At 48.7% G+C, this 11,053-nt stretch overlaps 2 protein-coding genes across 7 annotated transcripts in view; one reads left to right on the top strand and one right to left on the bottom strand.

The window, feature by feature from the left end:
* Positions 1–945: 945 nt before the first annotated feature.
* On the bottom strand, positions 946–3,499 carry CHRAC1 (chromatin accessibility complex subunit 1). The gene is made up of 3 exons (XM_064398609.1): positions 3,286–3,499; positions 2,551–2,677; positions 946–1,783 (listed from the first exon to the last, which is right to left on the bottom strand). The coding sequence occupies exons 1-3, from the start codon at positions 3,421–3,423 to the stop codon at positions 1,638–1,640; spliced, it is 411 nt and encodes a 136-aa protein (XP_064254679.1). The 5' UTR covers positions 3,424–3,499; the 3' UTR covers positions 946–1,637.
* A 4,217-nt stretch (positions 3,500–7,716) lies between these two features.
* The window catches only part of TRAPPC9 (trafficking protein particle complex subunit 9), a 448,113-nt gene continuing 444,776 nt past the window's right edge, over positions 7,717–11,053 (top strand). For 5 of the 6 annotated variants that reach the window (XM_064398434.1, XM_064398414.1, XM_064398441.1 and 2 more), the window contains exons 1-2: positions 7,719–7,801; positions 9,282–9,882. In XM_064398434.1, the coding sequence (XP_064254504.1) occupies positions 9,299–9,882 (584 nt within the window). In that variant the 5' untranslated portion in view covers positions 7,719–7,801; positions 9,282–9,298. Of the gene's footprint in view, positions 7,802–9,281; positions 9,883–11,053 lie in introns of all 6 variants that reach the window. The other variant, XM_064398425.1, reaches the window with a different exon arrangement.

Here is an 11,053-nt window from a genome sequence, read left to right as displayed (position 1 = left end):
AAAACACCTTCCACCCCCTTCCCAGTTCCTTTTCCTCTCCTGCCTCCTCTCCCCAGGGTGCAGGGTGGGGATGGGGCTGTGGTCAGACCCTGCCAGGGCTGTTTGAGGTTGTTCCTCTCTTTGGTTGTGACCCCATCCATGGTTCAGGTATTTGCTTGTTGCCCTCATCCCTGTTTCTGCTAGAGATTCGCTGTGCAATTTTGTGCTGGTGGATCTTTTTTTTCTTTCCCAAAAATCTGGCACCCCCTCCCCCAAAACTGCATTTCACACTCAGTTTTCCACCCATCTCCATGCACTTCTAATTAAAAAAAAGGAAAAAAAAAAAACAAAACAAAACAAAAAAAAAGCACAAACCAACTCTTGGAACAATGGTTTAGTTCTGCCTTTACCCACTTGGGAATTTCCCCAGGGATCCAGCCCCACTCAGCACTCATTGCAGAATTCCTGATTCCTGGTACAATATGATTTTAATATATGGAAACTTCAGGAAAATTCTTTACAGTGCAGCATTCTCTGGTCTGTTAAACAGCAGGAGCATTTCTGGTGTGGCTCAGTGGCTCTGCCAGTCCCTGACCCTACCTGCCTAAACTCCATCTGGCTTTCTCAGAATATGGAATGTGCTGGATTGTGGATATGCTGGAGCTCCCTGCTCTTTTAAGAGAAGTTGAGGGTGGTTGTGCCTTCAACCCAAGAGAAGCTGTTCACTGTTCAGTTCTGGTAGCTCTTAACCATATTAGGCTGTTGCTTGAGACAAATTCCTGGCTGATTTGCTGCCCAGCTTTTTTGGAGTGGGAGGTTCTTATTCCCTGTTAAGATTTCCATGCTTACCTGAGGCATTTTTCAACCCTGGGGACAGATCTTGGTCACTTCTCTCTCTCAGGCATTTCCACACTGACCACGTGTGTGACTGAAACTGGAAAGAACTACAGGATGTTTCTGCATCCATTGTCAAGTTTTCATACAAAACATTTATTTTAAAAAATTGCATGTAAAATTCTACACAGGATGGTTGCCATTTCTGTAGTAAAAAAAGAACAGCAAACCAAAACCAAATGACAAATCCATCTGTGTCACTCACATGGTGAAGGAGCTGCTCCTTCTCAAGAATCCACAATTAACAGACTTCAATGTGCATTTTGGCAAGAGAAACTGCAGAAGTGGACTTCATTCAAGAAAAGGGTTCTGGATGCACATATGTACATAATTTTGTACCCCATTTACCACCACAGCTACAGAACCACCATTAGCTCTTGGGATGGATCTCCTCCTCTCCCATTTAGGTGCCCACATGGCTGCTTTTACAGACTTTGTTAATGGACTTGGTCCACTTTTGGAGCTTTTGAACTGAAAGCTGCCTGAAAAAATTTAAATTTGGGTAATGATTGTCTGACAAAGTAATTTCAGATCATCTGACCAAGCTCTGCTGTCAGGTTTGCACTGTCTCTTCCTACCCCACCGCGTTTCTGAGGGAAGAATTCCATTCTCCAACGAGTATAAAGTTCAATTTCTAAACTTCTTAAAGCAAAAGCAGATGGCTCAGTGTAAAAATACATCCAGCATCTGGATTCTCAGTCACAAAAATAACATCCTTTATACAATATAAAATGGATCAACTATGAAACAATTCTCCATTGGCCTTAAGATCCAACACTGTCAGCAACAGCTTCGTCTTCATCCTCTTCCTCCTCAGCCTCATCATCGTCTTCCCGCACTTCTCCATCTCGCTTCTCCTTTTCAAGCATTTTTAGGTATTTGCTAGCTAGGATCTTCTTTGGCAAGATATCTGAAAGGCAGAATTGTTGATTTTAGTGTCTTGTATTGCCTCATTAATACTGTTGCATCCAAACCACTAAAGAAATTAAGTAAAAAAAAAAGTATTAATATTTTTAACAAACCTTAGGTGAATAACCAACTTAATATTTTTAACAAACCTTAGGTGAATAACCAGGTAAGTCAGCCTGACTCACACACTGCTGTAAGAGTAGGAGGGAGTTACCCACTTATGGTACAAGTAACCAAAGATAAGGACTCTATTTCATGACTGATTACTGGCAGCTTTTACTGTCTGCTGATGTAAATTACTTAATATAAAACTGAGTACTCAACTGCCTTAGATCCAATGAGCAATTAATATAAAATCCAATTATCAGTAAAAAATGCGTGTGTGTGTTTGTATTTAGAAGCATAGAGGAACCATATGATGAAGCTTCTTTTCTCAAAACTTATAGATTCCTATGTGTCATTTTTGGTCCACATAACTTCTCACCTAAAGATGTGCAATGATCTTTCAGATGGAACTGCTGGAATTTAGGAAATGCTTAAGGCAATATCCCGAGAACTGTATACAGTGTAACTGTATAGTTTAGAGGCAGCAGAAATATCCCCATTCACAAAGAAATGTTTCTAGGGAAGCAGTTTATGAGTTCCAGTTGAATGCTAAGCAGGGGATTAATGACCAGTAGGAAAACTGGATCCTCACAAAACAGACCATTAAGAGCAAGATTTAATTTTCCAAAGCAGACACTGGATTTACCCTTGTGTTAGCAATACCTGCAAGGAACTGAAAGGTCTCACACTCTTCTGCTGTATGAGACAGGTCACTGTACGTCAGAGCGTTCTTCTCCTTCCCTCTGCCGTGTTTGTAGGAGTATGTAGCCAAATACTGAACAAAAAGCTCCTAAAAATTAAAACAAAAATTAACAGTAGTCAGACTAAGAATTCAAACATATCATTGATCATTATCTAAAGGCAGAAGTACCATATTTAACTGCACATACACTGGGCACTCAGTGCAGCGACTCATTCAATTTCAGTACCTGAAGGGAGTCTACAGGAAAGATGGGGTGAGACTACTTACAAGGGTATGGAGTGACAAGACAAGAGGGAATGGCTTCAAACTGACAGAGTAAGTTTAGATCAGATATTAGGAAGACATTCTTTCCTCTGAGGGTGGTGAGGCCCTGACACAGGTTGCCCAGAGAAGCTGTGGCTGCCGCATCCCTGGAAGCGTCCAAGGCCAGGCTGGACGGAGCTTGGAGCAACCTGGGACAGTAGAAGGTGTCCCTGGCCATGGCAGGGATCTGGAAACAGATGTTCTTTAAGGTTCCTTCCAACCCAAACTATTCTGTGATTCTAGACTCGGGGCAGCTTTAAGGTCAGCTCCGTCTGGGGGTGCAGACAGAGAAGGGAAGCGGGAGCCCGGCCCGGGCCGCTCCGAGGCAGAGGGCCCTCAGCCGGGGACGGGGAGGCGCGGGGGGCCGAGGGCAGGGCAGGACGAGCCGGTACCGTGGCCTTGGCCGTGAGGAACAGCGCGTCCTGGTTGATGCTGGAGACCTCCGGGGAGCTCTTCATGATGACGCGGATCCGCGACAGGGGCAGCGACACCAGACGGTTCTCGGTGCCGCTCAGCCGCGCCGCCGCCATCTCGGCCCGTCCCAGCGGCAGCGAGGGCACGGCCCGCCGGGAGCTGTAGGCGGCGGCAGCCGGGACTACAGCTCCCTACAGCGCCGGGAGCCGCCCGGAGCCGGGACTACAGCTCCCTACAGCACCGGGATATGCCCGAGCCGGGACTACAGCTCCCTACAGCGCCGGGAGCCGCCCGGAGCCGGGACTACAGCTCCCTACAGCGCCGGGAGCCGCCTCCAGCCGGGACTACAGCTCCTTACAGCGCCGGGAGCCGCCCGTGGGCGGGACTACAGCTCCCTACAGTGCCGGGAGCCGCCTCCAGCCGGGACTACAGCTCCCTACAGCACCGGGAGCCGCCTCCTGTTGGGACTACAGCACCAGGAGCCGCCCGGAGCCGGGACTACAGCTCCCTACAGCACCGGGAGCCGCCCGGAGCCGAGACTACAGCTCCCTACAGCACCGGGAGCCGCCTCCAGCCGGGACTACAGCTCCCTACAGAACTGGGAGCCGCCCGTGGCCGGGACTACAGCTCCCTACAGCACTGGGATATGCCCGAGCCGGGACTACAGCTCCCTACAGCTCCCTGAAGTACAGGGACCCACACAGGGGCGGTCCCGCTGCACCATCCCGGCTCCGCCGCCTCTCTCCTCCCCGCCGCGGGCGTGCAGCAGGTCCGGGGACAGCCGGGGCGCTGAGGCTCCGGCTGCGAGTGTCTTCGTAGAATCACATAATTAAGTAGGCTGGAAAAGATCTCTGAGATCATCGAGTCCAACCTGTGGCTGCAGAGTGATAAGGTCACACCCCTGAGCCTCCTTTTCTCCCGGCTAAACAGCCCCAGCTCCCTCAGCTGCTCCTCTTCAGACTTGTGCTCCAGCCCCTTCACCAGCTTTGTGTCCCATCTCTGGGTGCTCCAGCACCTCAATGTCCTTCCTAAATTGATGGGCCCAGAACTGGAGGCAGCACTCGATGTGTGGCCTCCACAGAGCCCAGCACGGAGGGACAGTCACTGCCCTGGTCCTGCTGAAGGCCAGGAGGCCTCCTTGGCCAGCTGGGCACACGCTGTCTCATGTTCAGCTGCTGTCAGCCAGCACTTTTCCACCAGGTTATTTTGTGCTGAGCAGCTTTCCAGTCACTCTTCCCAGTTGCATGGGTTCCTGCTGCCCCAGGGAAGGCAGGAGCAGCCTTGGGGCTTCCCCTTCTTCACCTCTCAGCAAGGCTTCTCAGCCCCAGGCTGGCACAGGAGGGTGAGGAGCTTGTTTTTAATGGCAGCTGGGCATCTCCTGTGTGTATCCCGATTACAGGCCACTGCCTACAAAGTTGTTAACCCAAACTGTAATTACAGGCTGCTCAACACCTCTGCAGCTGTAGTACAGTACCAGGGAATGTGTCTGGTCATCCTGACACTTGTCAGAGCTGTGGGGGAGGATATGGAGGGCATGTGTAAACTGTGATGATGGGGCTGCATCTTCATTACTAGCACATTCCCCATGTTTACACTGTGGGCCTGCTGCACAGGAAGGTTGCAATGTGCTTCTGGGTGGGTTTTTGATGCTGGGAGTGTTTGCTCCAGAAGTTTTCCTGTGCCTGTTTGGGGAAGAGCTGCAGGCATAGTGAGCACTTCCAGAAGTGATGACACATTGTTTGCATTAACTCATTAATGGTTTCAATCAAAAAGTTTCCAGTATGCTTTACAAACAACATGCCTGATGGTTTCCATTGGGAAGAAATCTGCTAAGGCCACTAAGTTATCTATACTTAATATGAGAGATACAAGCAGGAGCTTTTTCAGAATACACAATAATAATTCACGTGAAATTTAGGGGGGAATGGAATGTACCCATGAAGGATCATTAAATGGAAAACACAGGGAGTTTATGACTGAATGTTACTGTCTTATACAGAATTTGCCCAGTATATAAGGCCAAGGCTACAGATTAAACTGATTTATTAATAAAATGTAGCACCATGAGCAGTTGGAAGTGCAAGGATAACAACAGTATATGGTAAATTCCAAATTTACTGTATTTGGGGACATAATTTATAGTTAGCTATTGCAGATAATCTGTATCTCTTAGGCTGCATAATTCTCTTGAGATTACAGTTTATGTGAGGCCATTGTGTGTATGTTATATCTGAAAGGAAGCACAAATATCCTGGGATGCTGCCTGGATGTCTGGAAGGATCAGTTTTTTCTTGATCCTTACTGTCTTGTGACATCTTGTGGAGACAGTTGACATTACTCCAACACTGAATTCCTTAAAAATACTACCTGGATCTTTCATGATTTCAATATACAAATGAACCTGCATCAAACTGCCAGGATTTCTGAGGGTATTGAGCTTGCTGGTGGGGAGGAACAGGTGAAGGCTGAGCTCCTCAGAGCTGCTCTTTTCCCTTCTGCCAGTGAGAGCTTGGCCAGGTGTGGTTGCCTCTGTGGGTCACTGCCTCCCAGAGAAGGGACAAAGGGAGCAGGAGCTGCCCCTGGCAGGAGAAGGGAGGCTGTGAGTGACCGGGCTGAGCACTCCCCATCCCTTCTGGCCCTAAAGCCGTGCTGCTGTTGGGCTTGGTCAGCCTCTGTCTGAGACTGTGAGCCCAGCCTGTGCTGCCATCTCTCCAGCTCCTTTCCCTCTGGGAAATTTTGTCCATTTTTTGGAAGATAACTGAAGGTCAAGGCTAAAGCTTGTTCAGTTCCTTTTATGCTGGTGTTTATTAATGTCTTCTTCCAAGTAACAAGTGACAGTATAAGAGGAAATGGCCTCAAGTTGTGCCAGGGGAAGTTTAGACTGGATATTAGGAAAAATTTCAACAGCAAAAGGGTTGTCAAGCATTGGTACATCTGCCTAGGGAAGTGGTTGAGTCACCATCCCATGAGAGATATAAAAGCCATGTAGATGGGGCTCTTAGGGACATGGTTTAGAGGTGGCCTTGGCAGTACTAGGTTAGACTTGATGATATTAAGGGTCTTTTCCAGCCTAAAAGATTCTATGATTCTACCTAAGTGCAACTGCTGATCCAAATTTTTCAAACACTGTGAGTTGTATTGAAGTTATTTTGTTGGAGTGCCACTACTTTAAGTCATGACATGGCCCCTTAAGAAAGGCTGCAATAAGGTGTCCCTGGACCCTTCTCCAGGCTGAGCAACTCAAACTCTCTCAGGCTGTCTCCACAGAAGGGGCACTTTAGCTTTCTGATTTCCATGGCTTCCTCTGGACCTGCTCCACAAAGTCCATGTGTTTTTCTTGTGCTGGGAATGCCAGACCTGGATGAAGCACTGCAGGCAAGGTCTCACCAGAGTGGAGCAGAGGGGCAGAATCCCCTCCCTCACCTGCTGCCCACACTGTGGGATCAACCCAGGACATGTTTGACTTTCTGGATGCAAGTACACCCATGGCCACCTCTCCTCCAGCCTCTCATCCACCAGCACCCCCAGGTCCTTCTTGGTGGGGCTGCTCTCAATCCACTTATTCCCCAGCCTGTGTTGATACCAGGGTTTGGTCATCCACGTGCAGCATCTTGCACTTTGCCTCACTGAACATCATTAAGGTTCTCACATCCTCCATGAGAAATGCACCTGAACTCTCATACAAGGCTCATATTTCTGCAGTTTTTGTACTTAGAGTTTTCAAGATTTTGCCATTTAAGCTACGTGACTGAGAAATCTTCTCAGAGGAAGATCTTTCTCGAGGAAGCTCAGGGGGGACTTTATCACTCTCTACAACTACCTCAAAGGAGCTTGTAGTGAGCTGGGGCTGGCCTCCTTTGCTGTGCCAACAGTGTATGGACCAGAGAAAATGGACTTAAGCTGAGAGAGGGGAGATGCAGATTAGATATTAGAAAAAAAAAAGGTTTTCTTACTCTTCAGGTGGTCAGGCATTTGAATACCCTGCCCAGGGTGGTGGTGGAATCACCATTCCTGGGAGGGATTCAGAAGCATCTGAGTCTGGTGGTGGTTTAGGGGTTTCAGTGGCAGTGCTGGGTTGGCATTTGGACTGGATGGTTCTATGACACCAGACCAATTTCGGGATTTGGGAATGCCAGGAAGGCTCGCTTCATTCTAAGGGCTAGCTGGAGCCCTTTAGGTTTTCATACACAATCGGCTGAAATTCACCAGGTGAATCAGTCATTCATCCACTCCTGTTTTGCGTTCCTCTTGCAGCAGTGCTTCGTGTTCACAGGCAGAGGCTTCCAGTCCCCGTGGAAGCCCCGGCAGCAGCACCGCGGACGACAGCGGAGAATCGCCCGGCTCCCCTCACGACTCTCCCGCCATGGCCCGCCGCGCATGCGGGGCGGAGCGGCCATTGCCGTCAGTTCCGGCGGCAGCGGGGCGGCTCCTGTCCCGGCTGTGAGTGCCGCTTCCCCGCTGACCGCCCGGCAGCCGCGTCCCCCCGTCCCGGCTGTGAGTGCCGCTTCCCCGCCTATCGCCTGGCAGCCGCGTCCCCCTGTCCTAGAGCGGTTCCCGCCCGGGCTGTCAGTGCCTCCTCCCCGGTTACCTCCTGCCCTCGCTGCCCAAAGATCGGCTCCTGCCGGGCTGTCATTGCCCCTTCCCCGGTTACCGCCCGGCAGCCGCGCCCCAGAGCAGCTCCCCCGCGCCTTTCGCTGCCCCTGACGGGGCTCAGGGGGGTGTGCGCCTCCGCTGCGCTTGGCTCTTCTGCAGTTTAGTCGTTTTCCCTGCTTAACTTGGCCGGCCCAAAGCAGCATATGGGGACAGGGAACGGGGGGAGCTCACACCCGCTGCGGCCTCTGCTGGGGGAAGTGTCAGGACGGTACTGCTGCCTTGGGAATGGGGCTGCACGCTGGGAATGGGGCTGCACGCTGGGAATGGGGCTGCACGCTGGGAATGGGGCTGCACCCGGGGAATGGGGCTGCACCCGGGGAATGGGGCTGCACCCGGGGAATGGGGCTGCGGGGCAGACCCCGGGCAGTGCGGTGGGACAAGGGAGCCACAGTCCATAGTTGTGAGGAGCCCGGTTCCTCAAGGCAGCTGTTTCCCTGTCACCTGTGTCCCCGTGTGCTCGGAACTCGTCGTTCTGCTTGTAAAACCAATGGTGTCAAGTCTAAAGCTGGGCTGCGTTTGCTTTGTTTTGTTTTGTTTTGTTTTGTTTTGTCCGTGTGTTTGTTTTTGCAGAGGTTTGGGGTTTTGTTTGTGGTATTTACGGTTCAGGGCTTTGGAGCTGAAATTCACAAAGGGATCTGTGTGGTCCGGGAGGTCTCAGACATGAAAGGATTCAGGGATGTGCATCTCCATTCAAGACTCAGCTGCAGTACAGTAATTGGTTTTAGAGAGCTCCGGAGAAAAGGGATTCTAAATACATAGATGTAAAGGCAGAAAACATTGCCTGGTCCTTTCCTATGTGTGTTTTGAGAAAGCAAGACTTTGCTTTTCCTCAAAAATAGGTTTTCTGGTCCTGATTTTCCTCTGCTGGGACATGTACGAGCACTGACAGCTGTATAAAGTTTTGTGATCATGATATGGTGCTTGTTTACACCTCACCCCACACAACTTTGCATATTTCCCCAAGAAAATGGGACTGAAGAGCCTGAGTCTGACAGGCTCTCCTGAGCTGGTATTTCTGCCCAGTGGCTGTGGTAGAGACTTGTGTGAGCTGGCTGGTGTAGCTGCACAGGGAGTGAGATTCGCTTGGAAAGCTCTTATATACAGAGATTTGTTTCATAAGTGACTAAGAGTACTCCTTGTGCACAGTGTAACATCAGTGGGTTGCATAGTTGAAGATTTAGTAAAATATTGCAACAAACAGTGGTATTGTAGCACATAAATTCAGGCTGCAGAAATGTTTAGCTGCAGAAGCCCTGGTTTGATTCAGCAGCCCTGTGTACTTGTGAACGTTAAAAAATAATGTGCTTTTTTCTTTCACTAGCCTGCAATTGATGCAAAATGAGTGTTCCTGACTACATGCAGTGTGCTGAGGATCATCAGACCCTCCTGGTCGTGGTTCAGCCCGTTGGCATTGTCCCTGAAGAGAGCTTTTTCAGGATCTACAAGCGGATTTCAGCCGTGAGCCAGGTTAACGTGCGCGACTCGCAGCGAGTGCTCTACATCCGATACAGGCACCATTATCCCCCAGAGAACAACGAGTGGGGGGATTTCCAGACACACCGCAAAGTCGTGGGGCTGATCACTATCACGGAGTGCTCTTCAGCAAAGGAATGGCCTCAGACTTTTGAAAAATTCCATCTTCAGAAGGAAATGTACGGCTCTACTCTCTATGATTCCCGCTTGTTTGTCTTTGGGCTTCAAGGAGAGATTGCAGAGCAGCCCCGCACAGATGTGGCGTTTTATCCCAGTTACGATGAGTGTGAAACTGTGGAGAAGAGAATAGAAGATTTTATCGAGTCCCTCTTCATAGTGCTGGAGTCCAAACGTCTTGACAGAGCCACTGATAAGTCTGGAGACAAGATCCCCCTGCTCTGTGTTCCTTTTGAGAAGAAGGATTTTGTAGGTCTGGACACGGACAGTAGGTAAGCAGCTGCTTTTGTCAGCTCACAGGTCTTAGAAAACCACATCTATGGCACTTGCCAGACTTTAGGATAAGCCTATTAGAAAGGACAGGGTGAGCCTTGTTCCAACAGAGCTGTGCTCTGATCTTTCTGTGTCTGCCTGCTGTAGTTTTAAGAGAATTTAATCTGTAGTCTCACCTTATTTGGTGTTCTGAGCTTGTTTTTATATATGCATTTAATTGATGAAGCTCATCAAAGAGCAGGAAGAAGTCACAGGAGTGATTTGACAGGTTCTACTGTAATGAGACTTTCTGCTGGAAAACTCCAATGTTTTATAGATATACGGTATTAATAAAAAAATTCAGTTAGCATCAATGAAACTATTTTTATATCATGTTGAGTAGTATTTGACTATTCTACTTACTGTACTTTTTATGTTTAAACCTGTACTTTTTCATTCTATGAGACAATGACTTTATTTTGATGTTGAAGTCCAGCATCTTTCCCTGTCCTTCTTTGTTTTATGTAATTATTTGTTATCACTTTTACTTGTTTTGTTTTGCTACCTGTTTGGTTTTTTGTATGTTAGAGTTTTATCCCCCCATTTTTCCTTCCTCCTCATTTGCATACTCATTTGTCAGATTTGAGTGTTGCATAGTTTCTGTGCAAGGGATAAGTAATTCTGGCTTGATAGCTACAGGCAGGTGCAAAATCTGTTTGACTCTGCTGTTTGCAATCAAATCCAGGGGATGGAAGCAGCCACCTTTTGTCCTGGCAGAGGTGGGGAAGCCCTATGAAAACTCAGGCTGTGTGTGGAAATAGTGGTGTTCATATCTGTGTTGTACTCCAGGGATGCCAGCAGAGGTTTTTATTGTGTGTAAAAGCTCAGAGGTGTCCAGGCAGGTTTGTGAAGCTTTTAGATCAAATTAATCAGCTCTGCATGAATAGTTGGTCCTGGCCTTGGAAACAGGAAGAAAGCATTCCAGGTTTCTAATTAGTTTGAAGCTTTTTTGTTAAATTATCTGTGGTTGCTTGAAGAACCATCAGTACCCCAGTGCCCTGCTCCTCTTTGGTGAGAACTTGAACTGGCTCTGACTTGTTGGTCCCTGCTTGTCCCTGCACTATTTTTCAGTTATCAGTATTAATTACTATGTTACTGCTTTTTGCACGTGGGTGGTAAAATTCAGAAGTC

The sequence above is a fragment of the Passer domesticus genome, chromosome 1 (assembly GCF_036417665.1).
Source record: "Passer domesticus isolate bPasDom1 chromosome 1, bPasDom1.hap1, whole genome shotgun sequence".
Classification (NCBI taxonomy): Eukaryota; Metazoa; Chordata; class Aves; order Passeriformes; family Passeridae; genus Passer; species Passer domesticus.
The sequence above is the reverse complement of the archived record's forward strand: the minus strand, read 5'-3'. Positions and strand labels throughout refer to the sequence as shown.

What these genes read in the sequence shown, in the direction of transcription:
- CHRAC1 (XM_064398609.1), bottom strand. Translation starts at nt 3,423, where the DNA reads ATGGCGGCGGCGCGGCTGAGCGGCACCGAGAACCGTCTGGTGTCGCTG. An exon ending in TCCTCACGGCCAAGGCCACG is followed by an intron (nt 2,678 to 3,285) that starts GTACCGGCTCGT and finishes TTTAATTTTTAG; the next exon opens with GAGCTTTTTGTTCAGTATTT. An exon ending in GACCTTTCAGTTCCTTGCAG is followed by an intron (nt 1,784 to 2,550) that starts GTATTGCTAACA and finishes TCTGCCTTTCAG; the next exon opens with ATATCTTGCCAAAGAAGATC.